The following is a 19,442-nucleotide window of genomic DNA, read 5'->3' on the forward strand; positions in this document are numbered from 1 at the left end:
GGAAGCGCAGCCTATTCCACATACCACGTTAGGTGGTCGACAGCGACGATGACCCATCTCTCACCAGCGACAAAGCACGGAAGTGCCTCATAAAGATCGATTCCGACACGGTCGAAGGAGCATGCAGGACACAGTAAAGGCTGCAGGAGACTGGGCGAATGGGGAAATGGTTTCCGTTGTTAACACAATTAGCAAGACTGAATCTATTTGCGGACATATGTGTACATGCCATGCCAGTAATAACGTTGTTGGAGCCGCTCATATGTTTTCAGTGCACCAGCATGAGCATGTTGAGGGTCAGCATGAAAGTATGTGTAGACATCGGACTGTATATGGCTAGGGATGACGAGCAGCCAATTACGGCCATCCAGTTGATAGTTGCGAGAATGTAATAGTTTGTCCCATATCACAAAATGCGTGGCTTGGCGGGGAAGTGCACGTAGGTGTGCAGAAGTTGGCAGAGCGGGAAGAACATTCAGGAGGAAGATGATCCAAGAGTCTTTTCGCTGTTCAGAAGGCATGTCTGTGGCGGTAAGAGCAGCCAAGGGAATGGCACCAGTTGACTGCCGTTCTGCAGTCGATTTCACGCAAGATCGGGAGAGCGTATTTGCGTCAGAGTGGTTTCGCTCCAATTTATACACCACATGAATGTCAAACTCTTGCAGGCGAAGAGCCAACCTTCCAAGACAACCATGCCAACCAACTCGATGCATGATGGTCAGTCACCAGTTCGAAAGTGTGGCCGTATAAGTAGGAACGAAACTTGCTTATTGCCCCCACAATCGCGAGGCACTCCTTTTCATTGCCTTGGTGAGGGCACGGCTAGCATAAGCGACAACATATTCCGAGAAGCCTTGTTTGTGTTGCGCGAGTACTGCACCAAGATCGACGCCGCTGGCTTCCGTGTGTACTTCGGTTGGTGCAGTCGGGTCGTAATGTCGCAGAATGGGTGGTGAGGTAAGCAGATGCCGTAATGTAGTGAAGGCATCATCGCAGGCTTGAGTCCAATTGGAAAGGTTACCAGGGCTAGCAAGGAGCTTCGTAAGCGGTGCTATGATTGAGGCTAAGTTGTGGACAAAGTGACAAAAATACGAGCATAAGCCCACAAAGCTGTGCAGTTCCTTTATGGTGGTCGGCTTAGGAAACTCCGTGACAGTGCAAAGTTTGTCAGGGTCAGGAAGAATCTCGTGTTTTGAGACTACATGACCTAGTATGGTGAGCTGGCGAGCCTGGAAGTGACATTTCTTCAGGTTGAGTTGAAGGCTTGCGTTGCAAGACATAGGAGAATCATGCGCAGACGGGCGAGCTGTGTAGCGAAATGGGGGGCGAATGTGATTACGTCATCTAGATAACACAGATAAATGTGCCATTTTAGACCGCCTACGATGCTGTCCATCATTCGCTCGAATGTTGCAGGCACATTGCAAAGTCCAAATGGCATGGCTGAATTTGTACAGACCATCCGGGGTGATGAACGCCGTCTTTGGACGATCGCATTCGGCCATCGGGACTTGCCAATAACCTGAACGCAGGTTGAGTGAAGAGAAGAATTCGGTGCCCTGCAAGCAATCGAGGGCGTCGGCTATGCGTGGAAGAGGGTAAACACTTTTTCTAGTAATTTTGTTGAGACGCCAGTAATCCACACAGAACCTAATTGAACCGGCTTTCTTCTTGACCAGCACAACGGGCGATGACCAAGGACTGGAAGGCTGGATGATTCCACGCTGAAGCATGTCGTTAACTTGCTCCATAATTATACAATGCTTCGCTGGTGATACACAGTAGGGACGCTGTCACAAAGGGGTGTTGGTTCCGGTGTCAATTCTGCGAGCAACGTTGCTCGTTTGACCTAACAATGCTTAGTAGAAGTCAAACGAACTTCTGAACTCGTTCAGAAGGGTCAGAAGCTGCGCACGTTGATCTGGAACGAGGTTGCTGTCAATGGAAAGGAAAAATACGTCCGAGGACACTTCAGCGGATGCAAGATACGGTGTCAACGCGTTCAGCTCAGGCTTCGGAATTGGCTTGGAGGAATCAATAGGAACGATAACATCATCGGCGATTGACTGAGCATGGCCAAGCATCTCATTGCAGTGTAACGGGAGAGGGCGTAAGGTAGTGTTGGAAATAAGTATTCCAGGCATCCTGGTGAAGTGCTAGAACGGCAAATGGCAGCAACGCATAGTGTTGGCGAATGAATACGTCAGACGACGTGAACAGAACTGTAGTTTCAGAAAGGGCAGCACTGTAAACAGGAACAACGACGTCACTGAGAGGGGGAAGGGTAGTGTCAGTAGCCACAACAAGCTTGTCAACACCAGGCGTGGGCACATGGGTAGAAGGGGCATCGCCAAACACAAACAATTCCACCTCAGTGCGAGCGCAGTCTATAACGGTGTGATGGCACCCTAAGAAATCCCACTCGAGGATCATATCATGTTAACACGAAGTCAACACAATGAACTAAACATTGTAGAGTACATCTCCAATGATGACTTCAGCCGTGCAGGCTGCAACCGGATGAATTCGCTGTGCACTTGCAGTATTGAGGGAAAACGCTGTAGGTGGCGTTGTCACTTTACGAAGAAAGTGGCAAATTTTCCGGCTTATGATGGATATAGTGGCACTGGTATCGACGAGCGCAAGAGTTTGAACACCTTCAATAAATACTTAGACGAAATTGGCGGGGGACAAACGAGGACTTACACAGGTTGACAACAATGCAGCTCGTGCCTCCGGAGCTGTAGCAGTCACTTTTCCATCTCAGCGCTGGGTCGGCGAGAGATAGGTGACGAATATTGGTGGCGTGGTGAGGGTGAGCGACAGAAAGGGAAGGGTTGAAAGATGGAGTCAGGCTGGAGGTCTTGGGCGTACACATCAGGTGGCGCGTCCTGTGGCGTATAGTACTGTGGCCGGAAAGAATAGTCGTAGTATTGTGGTGCACCTGGGGCTGCCGCGAATCGCCGACTACAGAAGCGTGCAACGTGACCTGGAATTCCACAAACCTAGCATATTTGTTGGTTGTCAGCAGTGCAACGCAGATTTACGATGGGCTACTGTGCACTAGGGAGTGGTGCCAGTGGCTGTCGGAGAGGTTGAGGGGCCAACGCTGACAGTCGACATGGTGGCTGTGCAGCAGCACTCGCATAAGTGAGTAGTGCGGGAACAAGTGCCGGCTGAGAGGCAGCACATCGAAGACCTGCTCTTGAATAACTTTTGTGATAGATGGCACTAGATTGTGCGTAGGCACTTCTGGAGTTGGCAAATACGACAAACACGAGAGCTGCCGTGCCACTTCCTTATGCACATATTTTATGCGAAGCATATTACGAGAGCTCAACCCAGCTCCTCAGGCGCGGCGGTGTCGCCTTCAAAACCACGGGACACCGTGACGTCACGACAGAGGAGAAACGGGGCTCCAGCTCGCGCCGTCGCTCGCGGCGTCGCGGCGGTATATAAGAAGCTGCGCTTGCCTCTGCTAGACACTCACGAGGTGAGGTGCCTCCTGGAGACAGAGCTGCTCGTTGGAATGAGAAGCGAAGGTTGCGGTGTGCTACAGAGACTGATTTTCTAGGTGGCTTTGGCTCAACTCTTGCAAGATGGGCTGGGTGGGAATCGAACCAGGGTCTCCGGAGTGTGAGACGGAGACGCTACCACTGAGCCAACGAGTATGATGCTTCAAAGCGGTACAAAAGCGCCTCTAGTGAATGCGGTGTTGCCTTAGAAACGAGCTGTTGCTAAGGGTCAGGCGTGCGTCGCTTGCTCAGGCGCACATTTCGTTGCCGCGCCGAACGCTGCGTTGCTCGACGCTCACCGCGTCCAATGCGGGGCGCGTAGTCGCTGCGCCGTAGCCCATTGTCTTACACCCCTTGGCGGGTCGACGGGAACGCTGTCGCGTTCCACTCTTGAAGGCGAAGCAGAGTAACACATGAGTTGTTTCTTCGTCTAGCCGAACCAAATATAGCCAAGCAACAGCAGTTCACCAGGCCAAACAGTGGTTCAACAACTAAAATAAAGGCTAGTATGCTTCGCATCCTGGGCTTAACCTCAGCTAAGCCACAGCCATTTTTTTTATTTGCGACAGTAGCGTATTGTGGTCACCACTTGTTGTTAAAGCGGTGAGAGAATCGTCTGTTGTTGTCGGCCGCCGAACTAAAATGCATTGTTTGCGTAGCTCATCAAAGCTCTGGCACAAGGTCGTAAGCTCAACGACTGGGCTTGGGTCCTTGACCAGCAACATTTGAAAGGCATTGTCGTCAATGCCTTTCAGGATGTGTTTTATCTTCTCTTGCTTGGTCACAGAAGGATTCAGGCACTTTCATAAGTTGATCACGTCTTCTATGTAGTGAGTAAAATTTTCGCCTTGCTGCTGCGCACGTTCGCGGAGGCGCTGTTCGGCACAGAGTTTGTGCGTGGCGGGGTGGTTGAACACGTCTGTGAAGCGTTTCTTGAACATACTCCATGTAGCGACGTCGGACTCGCGGTTGTGGTACTACAGGCTTGTGACTTCTTTGAGATAAAATGAGACATTCTGGAGTTTCAACAGGTCATCCCACTTATTACGGCCACTCACCTTTTCGAACGTCACCAACCAATCTTCCATGTCATGGTCATTGTTTCACTAAAGAAGGGAGGACCACGCTAGCGCAGCGTGCCAGTTACGAAAACCTGCGGGCATTGCCTGCTGGGTGGTTTTGTCAGGCATTGTTGGGGCAGTTGGTAGTGTCCGACTTTGGAGTTCCAGGTTTGAATACTCCACACCTCCACCACTTTGAAAGGGGGTTTATTAAGGTTGGACGGAAGGCAAAGTGACAACGGGCACAGCGAAAACAGTCTCAGCTGGCATCAACAGTTAGCGACCTGCGCTTGCGCCTGCTGCCTAGACAGTGTCCCACTGCTACGTGCGTTGCTTCATCCCCACTACAACAAGAATGAGGCCTCCAAACATCTGAGCAACCACACCCATTACAGAAAACTCGACTCTAACCCAAATTCAGACTACAGCAACACTGTGCGAAGCACAATAGTGGAGCTCCTGTCCAGGGAACTAACACGCAATCTGAATATCTCTTCATGATGCCCAAGAACAAAGAAGCAGGCCGCTTTTGTCTTCTTCCTAAAATACATAAAGTGCCCGTCGAAGCAATATCTACAGCGGAAATTCCAGCTTGGCCTATTATGTCTTATAACAACACACCCACCGATTCACAATCTAAATTCTTAAATCACCACCTGTAAAACATCCCCACCACCCTCCCATCTTTTTTTCAAGACACACCGCACTTCCGTCATATTATCGATGGCATCAATTCCAACCAAATCCTTTCCGACCGCGCTGTTCTAGTCACTTCAGATGTTGCTGCCCTTTACATTAACATACCCACGAGTGAAGGAATTGAAGCCGTATTGAAATCCCTCGCAATCAATCCCCAAGCGCACGCTCCTGAAGTTTACTTGTCACTCCTTAGGTTAGTTTTCACGCTCAACCAATTCGAATTCTATTCTATTCCATGAGAACACCATTCACTCCCATGTGTTCCAATATTTTCATGGGACAGCTTCAACCAAACCTCGTAAAATCACACCCTATAACATCCCACACCTATATGCGTTGCAATGACGACATATTTATAATATGGAAACACGGCACAAGCGTGTTATAACCGACCTAATTAGCCCTTTCAACCGCTTTCATTCGAGTATTAAATTCACTGCTGACCACTCTCCTAGTCAAATCTACTTCCTCGACTAGATGGTCTACATAGGAAGTGGAAAACTGAGAATGACATTTTACTGGAAGCCTATGGATAACCAGCAATACTTAGACTACAACAGTCATCACCTGTGACACTGCAAGCAAGGAAGTTTTGTCAGACAAGCGAAATGAATAATAAGAATCTGCCGCAAAGATAACAGTTATATCCACCACCTAAATTACCTTAAAACAATGCTAGCAGAAAGAAACTACCCACAAGTTGTTCTTGATAGAGCTTATGATGTCGCGTCAAGATTGGAAAGACAGTCGGAATTAGCTAAGAAACAGCCTACACCAGAATCTGACAAACCGCCAGCCTTTATAATAAAATATTCTAATGCACTCCCAAACACAAACAACATCCTATAAAAATACCACCCAATATTATCAAGTAACATGCGTCTGAGAAAAGCGTTCCCAGATGTACCAAGGATTACCTATCGCCGCAACAGAAACTTGTTAGTGCGCGCAAAGGTCAGCCAACATCTACCCCCGTAATGAATGCACGTTGTTGCCCGAAGTGCAAAACCTGCAGGCACCTTCAAAGTGACATCAAAATTAAAAGCACTGCAAATGGTTGTACACACGAAGTCAAATCTAGCTTTACTTGTACAATTTCGGGTGTGATTTATGTGCTTGAAGGTTCGTTCTGTAAGAAACAATATATTAGCGAAACGGGACAATCAATGAACAGCAGATCAAACACACGTCGCGCGGACACAGCTAAAGATCTTCCCAAAGCAGTCGCCGAGCATATAAACCAACCAGGTCATAACATTGATGAACTGTACATCTTAAAGTCAAATTTCCATTCTTAATGAGAAAGAAAATACAGAGAATCATACCTTATCCTTACGTTGCAACCAAGACATTGCCAGCAATAGGCATAAACGTTTCAAAGGGAACGTTAGAATCTATTTGCTATGCTGAAGTTTAAGCTATAGGTTACAACACTTAGTTTGGTTGCTTAGCTTTTTCTTTCCCTTTTTCTTCTTTCTTTCTTTCTTTTTTTTCATCACCATTCTTTCCTTTTTTTCCTTTGTTTATTTATTACATTTCAGTATTCTTTTATACATATATTTCTTTTTTCACAAGCACCAGGTTCTGCCACTCCTTATATTATCTCTTTCACAGACACAGCTACAAGCGGAGCAGGTAATAGAGGAATGCTGTGCACGCTGTTGACCGGCCGACTGACGCACGGCCGTTGACATGTGACTGACAGGCAGCCATGTCACTGGCCTTGTGTGCAGCACTCCTTTATTCTTACTTCTACACCTTAGCCATTAACACACCTTCGCTTGTTGCCGCACCCACACGCTTTACCTTCTCTCCCCTTTAGAAGAACCCCACCTATACATATATTGTGCCCAGGAAAGTATATGTCGCCTTGAAAAAGACAAGTCCATGTGTCGAAACGTTGGCTCCTGCTTTCACCTTGTTCTTGTTTTGCTCATAGTCTTGAATTTCCATCTCCCGCCTTCCCCCTGTTTTCCATGCCCTCTAGAGAGCATTCTACTGCAATAATTTTTCTAATTGGCTCATTAATAGCCAAGATAGAAATATTTCAGTGCTGCAAACCTATGATTTCAGAAGGCGAGTGTCACCATCAACATAGACACTCTCACCACTTGCTCTGTCTAGCCTCCACAAGCGAAATTCCTTCCTTGCGTTCTCCCATACTGGAGCTCCAGGATCACGTGACGCATGCGTCACAGGCCCCGCCTTCTTCTTTCTTTCATTTTCTTTTTTTTCCCCCTCACATTCTTGCTGCGCGGCGCATTTCTGCTGACGGTCTCGCACGCAAGCTGTTGCATTTGCCTCGTTTCGTGCAGCGCACAGTATCGTGTGCTGCACATGAGAACACCTGACTCACAGTATAAATCGGTGCCACACAAGCACTGAGGCACATGCAAGTAGATCGCAGAGCATGATCGCGTGCTGGATCACGGTAGAAAATGACATAGTTTCACTCTCAGCGTGCCTGCCTGCACAACATGGGAACAGGCAGACGAAATCGAACTACATCTCTCTTGTTGCGGTACGAAGTAAGACAAAGACACACAGACATTCGGTTTGTAGCTTTTATTATTTCTCTAAACTTTAATTTGTCTATTGAAGCAACAGATCAAACAAATATCTGCTGTTGCCTCGAATAATTCTCAAAGACACGTGCCACTGTGAGTGACGTCACGGCATGGTGAACTACATAGGTGCACGATTTACTTCGACTCTCCCACTGGGAGTGCCGCAGCTGCAAGAAAAACGGTGTAGGGCATTTGATTTGAAATTTCAGCTCTTTTTGCAGTGCGCAGCTGTGTAATACCCCTGTCATGCTGCATGTTTTAATGTAATTCGAACCGAATGGCATTAGCATTGAATGATGTTTGGCTGCTGCACAGTGATATTTAATGGCATTAGAATTGAATTACTTCCGCAATTCAGTGAGTTCAAAAAACTCATTTGGCTTCGCACTAGAAGTGAATGCATACTCTACCCCTGAGACAAGGTAAAATATGACATTGAGCATTTCTAATTTGAGAAGCGTTCATGTAAAAGGTAATTATCTTGCTTATTTTAAGGCATCTGTCATTTTAACGAGAGAAAAGCTGTAGAGCAGGCTGTCGAAAAATGTTTTTAATCTCCACCTCAGTGGCATCTGGCCACCATCGCTTTACTTCACATTTCCTTTTGTACACTCATAGAATTTAATGGTGTATGGCAAATATGTGTATGCATGTGGTGTATCTTACTTGTTTTGTACTTGTAATTACTTACTTGTACTTGTAATTACTTTTGGAGGTCCCTCCCCAGTCTTTGACTATGGGACCTCCTAGAGGTACTTCTGTAAAACATTTCAAACGCATCAATAAACTGAAGCTGAAACTGAAACTATAGTCGGCATAACTGTAAACAAATGGACTCCTTTGTGCAGCTACAAAGCAAGGTACATGGCAACTAACTGCTTCACTCACTGCAACTGGGCGTCGTCGTTCAGCGCTGCCGTGTCAGTCGTATTGTTTATGTTCAATCTATCTGCTATGACTACTAAGCTGGCTAAGCCTTGTCTTGGCTTATGGTGGACAGACATTCTGAAACAAACGCTATATGCATGTTTTTTCAGTGAAGTGACACCCCATGTTTATTTTCAGATAGATTGACTTTTCAGACATTCACACATACCTTGTTCTACATTTCTTGCAAATTTTTTGGGAATGATTGCCATTGATATCATTACCAAATTACATTAATTTTTCTTGTGTAGCACCACCGCGAGTCGAATGGCATTGCTTGCACCGAATGTTGTTTGAATATAATGACATTCAATTCAGTTCAGTTCCTTATTTGCAGACGTAGAACATACAGAACTACCAAAACTGGTTGGACCCATAGCCACAGGCTAGATGCAGGTCCGCTGAAAAATAAGTAACAATTACAAGTACAAAACAAGTAAGATACATCACGTGCACACACATATTTGCCATACACCATTAAATTCTATGAGTGTACAAAAGGAAATGTGAAATATTGAAAAGCATGTTATAGTATTAAACATTTCTAAGTAAACATATAAAACACTAGTTAAGAGGATTGCAGGGAAGTTCTGCATTATTATGAAGGTTCAAAATCATCATCAGCATCATCAGCAGCAGCCTGGTTACGCCCACTGCAGGGCAAAGGCCTCTCCTATACTTCTCCAACAACCCCGGTCATGTACTAATTGTGGCCATGTCGTCCCTGCAAACTTCTTAATCTCATCCGCTCATCTAACTTTCTGCCGCCCCCTGCTACGCTTCCCTTCCCTTGGAATCCAGTCCGTAACCCTTAATGACCATCGGTTATCTTCCCTCCTCATTACAGGTCCTGCCCATGCCCATTTCTTTTTCTTTATTTCAACTAAGATGTCATTAACTCGCATTTGTTCCCTCACCCAATCTGCTCTTTTCTTATCCCGTAACGTTACACCCATCATTCTTCTTTCCATAGCTCGTTGCGTCGTCCTCAATTTAAGTAGAACCCTTTTCGTAAGCCTCCAGGTTTCTGCCCCGTAGGTGAGTACTCATAAGACACAGCTATTATACCCTTTTCTCTTGAGGGATAATGGCAACCTGCTGTTCAAGATCTTAGAATGCCTGCCAAACGCACCCCAGCCCATTCCTTTTCTTCTGGTTATTTCTGTCTCATGATCCGGATCCACCGTTACTACCTGCCTTAAGTAGATGTATTCCCTTACCACTTCCAGTGCCTCAAAATATACATTATTAATTCGACAAAATCAAAACGCCCACTAGGAATACTTTGCAGGCACGATCGTTAGTGGACATTGGCATGCGCTGCACTTTTTAGTTCGAAATGGCCAGACTTGGTGAGGAGCCCTTTAAATTGGTGATCGAGTTGTAAAGAAACATGATGGGCTGGTCTGATATGTAGTGTAGTGTGTCACATCTGATTGTGGTAAAGCTTGTAAAAAAAAGGACAGAAGTGTGAGTAGTGTGTGTTTTTCGAGAAGAGCTAGATTAATAGACAATATTGCTGTTACAGTTCATGTTTTCAAGTAATCTTTTGTGATGAAGCGAGCAGCTTTATTCTGCAGAGACCAGTTTCTCTATGAGGTTGGCCTGATGTGGGTTCCAAAGTAAGGATCTACCATATTTACTCCAATCTATTGCGCACTTTTCTTCCGTTAAAATGGGTCCGAAAATTGCGTGCGCGTTAGAACCGAGTACAACCCTAAGTCTGCATTGCCATATCACCATTGGCATGTCAAAATGCCCGCCTCGTATACACTTCGAGCCATAGAGTTTCCTACAATATACTAGGGGAACTCTGGCACTGCAGTTGTTGTCCTACCATAGGAATGATGGAAAGTACATGGGTTTGTCTGATGTTCGTGCTTGTGGATTCAGACGTTTTTGTGGCTTTGTATAATACACTATATAAATCTTATTGTCGTAAATATCAGAGCAATTTATACTCTTCGAAGTGCAGAAGACTCTGCGAACACGCACAATCGCTACTAATTTGAACGACTGAGCTTGTCGAGGTGGCCAAATCGAAATGCGCCAAGCATCTCAACGTGTCTCATGCCTGCGATAAATTCATAACGGCATTTCACATAGCTTCTCAATACATACATCTGTGGCTTAATGGTTTCAATATCCGGCTTCTGTGCTAGAGATCCTGTGTTCAAATCCTGCCATCAGACAATTTTAATAATGTCTATTTAGTTACTTATTACACAGTACATTGTCGAGAATAATGAGTCGCAAAGTCGCAAAGCCGTTTGAAGCCAGAAGGACAAAATTTAGGCAAATCCATCTACTTCCCATAATTCCCATGCTGGTACAACCACTCCATTGCAGCTCCAATAGACACTAGCGTCAGAGTTCCCTCTAGTAATTGTTGCATGAAACTCTATGCTTCGAGCCTAGCTGCCTTAGCTTCCTCCAAGGGCTGTAGTTGTACACCGTCCGTCTTCCAGTTTTCTGCATTTGCTCTATCGGCATGGAAGTGCCAACTGTGAAGTCACGCGATGCTGCAATTAAAAGGAAAGTGATCAGGTGTGCGGAGACGGATGGAAATCGGGCTGCATCACAGGCGTTCGGAGTTCTCAAAACCTGCGTGCGGGACTGGCGCGAACAGGAGAAGCCTTCTACTCTGGCGGCTGCTAGGTGCGGTGCGGCCGCAGGGCCGCTATTTTGAAAGTGATCTGCGATGGAGACAAGAGTCTATGCATCTAGGTGTGCCGCGCTGTGCTCTCGTCACTTAGTTCGCGTTGAAGCGAGAGGCCGCACAAAGGTCAATTGGGTCGCTCCTGCTACCGCACCTTCTCGCTCCAGCCTTTTGATAAAGAGTTTCAGCGGTCATAGAGGGAGACGTGTTCATGTTTGCTTGTGCCCGCATGACACCATGCTTGTTAATTTAGTTAGTAAGTGAATGTTTAAAAGATTATATGGCCAATAAAGCCACTATCCTTACTTTTCATACAGCTTTCTACTAATTTGCTATTGCAATCTATGCTTTTCCTTTCGTGCGATACTGCAACCTTTTCTATTTATAGCAACCTTAGCATATTGGGAGTAAATCTTTGCTTTTCCAAATGAGAGAAAGTTGTATTTCTGTATGAAAGAATGAGGTGCGCGGTACTGTAAATGACTTCTTTTTTTAGGTTACGGCAAGCGAGCAATCGAGGGCGGGTTTCTTTTCTTTTTTGGTTACGAAAGACAGGTGTGCATTACAGTCGAGGGCATGTTAGAATTGAGTAAATACAGTATATTCAATTTTCAAGCATACCACGGTAATGTAAGCAAGATATTTAGTGGCGGAGTTAGCCAAGTGCTAATTGCGCCACTCGAAGCCAAGTGTTTTAGATGTCTTGCTAACTATCTTGTCTACATGAGTGTTCTATGACAGATTGGATGACAAATGTACACTCGGATATCTTATAGTGCCTGCTGAGGTTATAGGCATGTTATTTCATATGTAGTTCCATAGCATGAGGCTAGCTGAAGTTGGTAATCTAATGACTTTTGTTTTATTCGCATTAATATCTATTGCCACTCGCTCATTGTATCTTTTACTGAGGCTGTCTAAATCAGATTGTAGGTAGCACGTGTTCACAGGGTTAGTAAGTTGCCTAGAAATCAAAGAATCATTCACAAATAGTCCGGCTGTGGAATAAAGAGCACTAGTGATATTGCTAATATAAACTTGAAACAACATTGGCCCAAGCATAAAACCCTGTACTCCAACATTGATTTCTGAACAACATTGATTTTCATGGTTGCAGGGGTAGCACTAAACTGACATGGGACGAATGAAAGACACAATACGACACGGATGCAGTGCTTTGTTTGTTGTATTGTGTCTTTCTTTTGTCTTGGGTCAGTTTAGTGCCACTCCTGCAACAATGAACAGCTGCCAGCTCGCGCAGTTTACTATTCTTCTGAACATTGATTTATGTAAACGAAGTGGTAAATGTCTTGCAACACTTCAGTTGAATCAAGCATCCACAACACATATAACTAAGCTGACCTAAAATCACTGTTCGGTTAGTTAACTAAGAAAATTCATTATTGTAGTCGACTAAGAAATGCATTATTTTCAATATATCAAAGCAGTATAAGTTTACTACTCTGGCCATTTGTTGGGTGCAGTGTGTCTAGTTTTCATATTGAGTAGTGCAGGGTGAGCACAGACGCAAGAAAGATTTGACAGCGCCTGGTGTTGTCGGGTGTTGTTTTGTCTGTGTTTGCTATGTACACTACTCAAAAAAAGAATAATGTGCAACCAACCCGAATTTCTACGATAGTGTGTCTAGTATAACCAAAAGCTGAACGAGTTGGTATTCCATACTGATGAAGAATAGTGCAATAAACAAGGGACGCTATCCCGCTATTCTTCATCAGTGTCTAGTATATGAACTCAGTCTGCAACATAATGGCAGACCACTTGTCCAAGCTTTTTAAACTATGCTTTTGGCTTTCTGTTAACATGGAAAGCGTTCAGTTATAAAAAAGATCTATTTGGTGAAAATCTTTTCACATAGTCCAGTTTGCGCTGTGGGCAGGGCATGGGCCACCAAACTCTCTCTTGTTTTGGATTCAGGAAATATCAGACAGTGCAATTGTTGTGGGACTGGCGGAACGTGCAAACCAAATGTGGCCCTACATTGGTGTACAGATTGCTTGCTTGCCACTGTGAATGTTTACATCAAGTGGTACTATGTGAAACAATGGAAGTCATACTTACTGTGTCCAATTTTGCGTTGCTGTTACTTTAAGTGCTTCCAATATTCCTTTTTTTTTTAGACTACAGTGGAATTCTATAGATAAAATGTTCTTCCCAAGTGCTGAGACCATGCGCACAGAGCTTTCGTGAACTATTTAATAGTGTCTAAGCTAGATTATTGTCTCTGAGACATGCTCCTTCTGTCACTATTTCCACTGTGCTAAAGGCAAGACTGTCTTTCCAGGCGTTTCCTTTTCTTGCAGTAATGCTTCATGCCACTCCATTCTCTTCCTCCCTCCTTGTACCTTGTTCTCTCATGCAGGCAAGGATGGCATTGTGCCCCTTTGGAGGCAGTCTTCAAACCTTTAGCTGGTGCTTGCCTAAATCTTACAATAACACTAGAGTACAACCTTGATTAAACAAATCATCGGCTATATCAAATTAAATTTATAATTTGGTTGATCATGCTTCTTCTTTCAGTGAGAATTTTTTTGCTATGACGAAACAGAAAATACAAGATCCGAAGTGGTATTGGCTACAACGAAGCAAGCAAGCTTAAAATATGTACTCTGGTAGTAAAAATGTGAAATACTCAGCAAGAGCAGCTTGAAATGATGCATTTTAGATGCTTGTGTATGTTCTGGCTTGGCTGACCCATGGCTGGCAAGCGAACATGCCCATCTTTTATCCTCACACTGACAGTTCAATCAATGTCGACGGGAGAGTCTTTGCTGGCCTTTCTGAGGCATAATGCTTCGTTTATTTCATGCAGATCCCAGCATGACTTTTGTTTTGCTGATATTGGCACGTACACTTATATTGAGTATTGGATATAATAAAGGTATTTTTGTGTCAAATGTGACTTTGTTGTAATGAGGTTTGATTGTAATAATAACCATCTGTGCATACACTAGCCTCTTTGGTAATGATGGCTCCTGTGGTGAGCTTCTTGCACTGGTGTTGTTGCAGGGTGGAGAGCGGGCCCGCTGGGAGCAACACCACGTGACATTGGCGCGGGTGAGTGCTGTTGCAGCGTTATCTGGGGCTAGTTGCTATGACACTTGATGGCACTGCAATTTCATACATGCCCCTTTCTTTGTGTGAAATTCCAGTGCAGAGCAAGCAGTGGCAGGGCGACCACAGAATTTTCCTCTTCCTTTCCACAGGTGCCTGGATACGGGTTTGGCATTGCTGTCAGTGGTGGCCGTGACAACCCACACTTTACCAGTGGCGAGCCATCCATTGTCATCTCTGATGTGCTTCGAGCAGGGCCTGCCGAAGGGAAACTCCAGTATGTGCCCTCCACTTTTTGTCGAGGGCATTGTGAACTGTGCTGCCCTTCTGCCTTTCCGCTTTGTTTGTTTGCCTATGTTACCCTCAGGGGGCATTACAGAAGGTCAGAAGCGGCACATCAACGCACAAGCAGAACACATGAATATTGTTTTGAAAATAAAAAGAAATAAAGGACAACAAAACAATGTTCCGGCCATAACATATGCACAGGCCTTAAAGCATGTTTATCTGTGGCTCCTAAAGTGAACAGTAAAATCTGATCTAACCAACTTTTTGCCAGGAAGAGACACATATGGTCTGAGAAGGTGGTTCGGGTCGTTAATCATTCAGGGACAAGAGTAGGTTAGTCCTCCAGCTGTCGATTATTGACAATTCTTTCTCTTCTGTGCTGTCTGTTATGTTGCTCTATAGACCGTTTTTTCATGGGCGCCACCATATTGCTATGCAGTGGTGCCATCTATGGGCAGTCGGCATGCTGGCTTGGGCGAGTGCTCCATTTTACATGGAAGAGATACGCTCGGGAATAGTTTCTGGCATTTGTTTTCACGCCTGTGTGGTCTATTTAGTATGAAGTGGCGTCTTCTACGTGGAAAATGGTTCTGTGAGACATACTGAAGTGGTTTAAGCCGGTATGGCCGGAATTTCTGCTGGCATTCAGGCAGACGGAGCACACAGCGTGATGTGCGCGCGCATGTTTGCTACAATCAGCCTCGGAGATTAATTGTGCATTTCTGAAAGTTCCATTCACTAATGTGACTTTATTGCAGTATTATTCTCTAGTTCCAAGTTGCGGTTTAGCAGCAATGAAACATACACGATGATCGTAACAGCATGGTTACTGTTCTACTACGATAGTCCCGAGCTGTGCTGTTATACTTTGACAAGAGTTCAAACTGTTAGCGGCAGATTACATTGCGTGACTACTTGGTTCTGTGGACGAAGTTTCCACTTATGAATAAAATAGTTTTGGTTAGTAATAACAGCATACTTTGCAGTGTGAACTATACTTGTCCAGCAAAGCGACCGCTTACGAACTGTGTGAGCATCCTAAGCAGTGGTAGGTGCTGGATTACAGATATCTTTGTCCTATACAGCGCATGGTCTAAGCATGCAGCATCAATGTTTATAGATCTATAAACGTTGTGCGGCCTGACCATGCAAGGTCGTACTGTGGCGTTAGCTCATTCTTTTTTTTTCTTTTTCGAGAAAGAGGATGATAACTGGACTTTTTTTTTTCGGTTGTGTTCGTTCTGTTCTCTGTGACGCACTAACATGTATTACGGAAATTTGGTCCTCAAAAATAGCCATCATATTCTCTTTATGCAATCCATCTCGGATATTATGGCTTTACAGACAAAAAGGCAATGCCGAAGCACATAGCTTATATATGTATTATGCTGGTTCACCAGCCGCGGTGATCACTGTGTTGAGCAGCGCCATCGGCCTCATGTAGGAGGCTAGCACAGACATATAGTGATATCAAGCCTACTAGACTTGAAATACCTCAGAAGGATGCTAGTGTATCACTAATATTTGATAGCACATGCCGCTTAGACGTTTCGTGGTTGCCTTAGGTTGGCTGTACACTAGCATGCACTCTTATGTTTTAGTCCCTACGCCAAGCGATCAGCTAGTGAGCAGATTTACCATTTCCTGCTGGTAATACAGAGACGGCAGTTCTCTTCGTTGAATTGAAACTGATATATGCAAAATAGTTCACAACACATACACACACACCGCAGTTGATAATGCGCGTCGCGTGCTTGCGCCCCCAAGAGATATTTCTGCGTACTGTAGTTACCAATGCACCAAAAGATTCCCTGACGACCTTACATGAATGGACATCTCATAAATTTCACAAAGTACGATCTGAAACATCTCGAAATCGTTCCGCAGCACCTGACAGCAATACTTTCAAGCAGCGCCGCACCGCATCGCACAAGCCAGAGAGGAGGAAAGGCTCGCCGCGCACCAACGCCATCTAGAGGAAATCCTAGGTGAGGTTGTGCGCACCCTTTCCTCCTCGCCCAATGAAAAGGTTCTAATCCAGGTAATTGTTGCTATAGAGCAACGTCAGTTGAATTGGGCATACATTCTGTAGTGTTTGCGTCAGCCATACATAACGTAACAATAATTGCTGCAAAGCAAGTTTAAATTTGTAATCGCATTGTCATCCTGCTCTTCTACAGTGATTTCCAGTTACCCCTGTCCTGTGACTCTATTGTGTGCTGCAAATTTCCCAATGTCATCACTTTGTCTGTGAACTTCTGTTTTGTACCTATTCTGTTAATATACAAAGCCTTTAGTTTATAGCTTTTTTTACAATAATATTTATTTATTTATTTATTTATTTATTTATTTATTTATTTAGTACCCACAGTGCCCATTCAGGCGGGGGTTACAGAAGAAAAACAAGCATAAAAATTGCAGGTTTGCATAAATTCGTGTAAGTGAAAAATATAGAATATTATACGCCAACACAAAAGCACACAGCCACGTTGGACACAGACACGTTGCAGATGTCACATGTGAAAAGAAGTACATAAAGCACAATGATTACAAAGATTCATAATAAAAAGGCAAAAAACAAAGCGAATAATAAGTTGAAAAAAAAAACGCGTTGATGAAGATAAGTACAACAATGTGAAAAAAGAGGCACTAAAAGAAAGGAATGTCACTTACAACTAGAATTCTTTATAGATCATGACGATTGTTAGACGTACATGTGATATTTATCAAGCAATAGGGATCAAGAGATTCTGTCGCTTTTAATGCAGAAAAGAACTTGTTGGGACATTAAATTCCTACAACTGAGGAAGGAAGTCTGTTTCACTGACTGATGGCTCTTGAAAAAAAAAAGAGCTGCTGAAGGCCAATGTATTACATTTCTATTCTCCTATCTTGTGTTCATGATCTTTCTGTGCTGATGTGTAGTGAAGCTGGTTTGTGTACACTTCATGGGAAATTCGAGCATGAGAATGATATATGCTGTGTAGACGCTTCAGTGGAAACGACGCTCTTCGGTGCTGCAGAGATCGCCAGTTTAGCCTTGCCTTGGATTTCGTTGCCCTAAACTGCCTGTCATACACTGGTATAGTGAGTACATATCTTGCTGCCATGGACTGAACTTTTTGTAGTCTTTCTTTGTTAGTTACCGATGAAGGGTCCCACACAGAGCATGCGTATTCCTGCGCAGATCTTACATATGATTTATATAATAACTGCCGGGTTTGTTGTGGAAACGCACTTGTATTTCATCGTAAGAATCCCAAGCTCCGACAAGCTTTGCTGACGGTATAATCCACATGTTGATTCCATGATAAAGAGGGGCAAAAGTAAATGCCTAGGTATTCAGATTCACACACCATTTTTACTGGAGAACAGTTTATTGTGTATTCAAATTTTCCAGGAATTTTTTTTTTTTTCTGGAGAACCTTATGCACACAGTTTTCTCGAGATTCATTTTAATTTCCCATTGCTCACACCACTCGCGTGTGGCATATAAGTCGTGTTGAATTACGAAGCAGTCACTTTCAGATGTAATTTTATGATATAATATACCCTCATTCATTCTGTACAAGTCAAACAAACTTATGAATTAGTTATCCACCTAGTTATCTAGCTTTCTCACCTGTGACTTTTTGAGGGGAGTTGGCCTTGAGTCTTGACAGCACTGAGATATGAAGGAGAAGTTCAACAAAAGGATGATGCAGATATGTCTTGATTATCAACTACTCTTGTTTCTGCAAATTTATATGTTGGGGCCTCAGTTTAGTGGAGGCAAGGAATACATGTTTTGACTGCTTGAGAACGGGGAGTCGACTGGCTTTATTCAAAGGGAAAAGCAGGTTTGCCGAGTGGTCGGGGTGGTGCCGAAGTCGGGTAGTTGCCTTGGTTCCAAGAAAGAGTAGGGCGCAGTGACACCCACGCAAGGCAAACTGGATTTCGGCGAAGCGGGGACAATATGGTGACAGACGGTTGCTACATATATTTATTTATTATTTATTTTATTTGTAAAATACCTTACAAGGCCCCTACATGGGGATTGAGTAAGGGGCATAAAATCAAGTACATACAATCTATTAACAACAATAACAAAAGAAAACAGCAGCCAAGTGCACAGCCTAAAAGTCAGAGAAACATATTAGCTACATAAAGCTGCATATGATTACAAAAAAAGAAACAATATAAGTTTGTAACAAACATATAACAGTGCAAGAAAAAGGTAGAAAAAAATAACACATAACAGTGAGTGTGATAATAATTGTTAACATGGGTTAAGCGAGTTGAGTGAATGCTTGAATTTTTTACGGTCAGTTTCCGCAACTATCTTGTCGGGGAGGTTGTTCCAGAGCCGAATGGCATGTGGAATCGCAGACGAGTTAAATGCTTCTGTTTTACCATAGATGCGCATGAAGCTATGATGATTGTATAATCTGTGCAACATGTGCGATGACGCTTCTAGGTGTAAGGAAAGTTTGTTAGTGTGGTGGGCGTATTTATGAAATAATGACAAAAGGGCTGTGTCGCGACTATTACTTAGCAGCTGAAGTGAAAGGTGAATCTTTAATTCAGTTACGCTAGACCGGTAGTCATGATTTCGGGAAATGAAACTTGCGGCTCTATTTTGGATTGATTCCAGCATGGTAATTAGGTAATTTTG

At 44.1% G+C, this 19,442-nt stretch overlaps 1 protein-coding gene across 2 annotated transcripts in view; it reads left to right on the forward strand.

Annotated features, from left to right (window-relative positions):
• Positions 1-19,442, forward strand: part of pyd (zonula occludens-like protein polychaetoid) — a 448,973-nt gene that overhangs the window by 118,465 nt on the left and 311,066 nt on the right. For both annotated transcript variants that reach the window (XM_065435932.2, XM_065435931.2), the window contains exons 2-3: positions 14,456-14,503; positions 14,653-14,777. In XM_065435932.2, the coding sequence (XP_065292004.2) occupies positions 14,456-14,503; positions 14,653-14,777 (173 nt within the window). The remainder of the gene's footprint in view (positions 1-14,455; positions 14,504-14,652; positions 14,778-19,442) is intronic.

Source organism: Dermacentor albipictus, chromosome 4 (assembly GCF_038994185.2).
Source record: "Dermacentor albipictus isolate Rhodes 1998 colony chromosome 4, USDA_Dalb.pri_finalv2, whole genome shotgun sequence".
Taxonomy (NCBI): Eukaryota; Metazoa; Arthropoda; class Arachnida; order Ixodida; family Ixodidae; genus Dermacentor; species Dermacentor albipictus.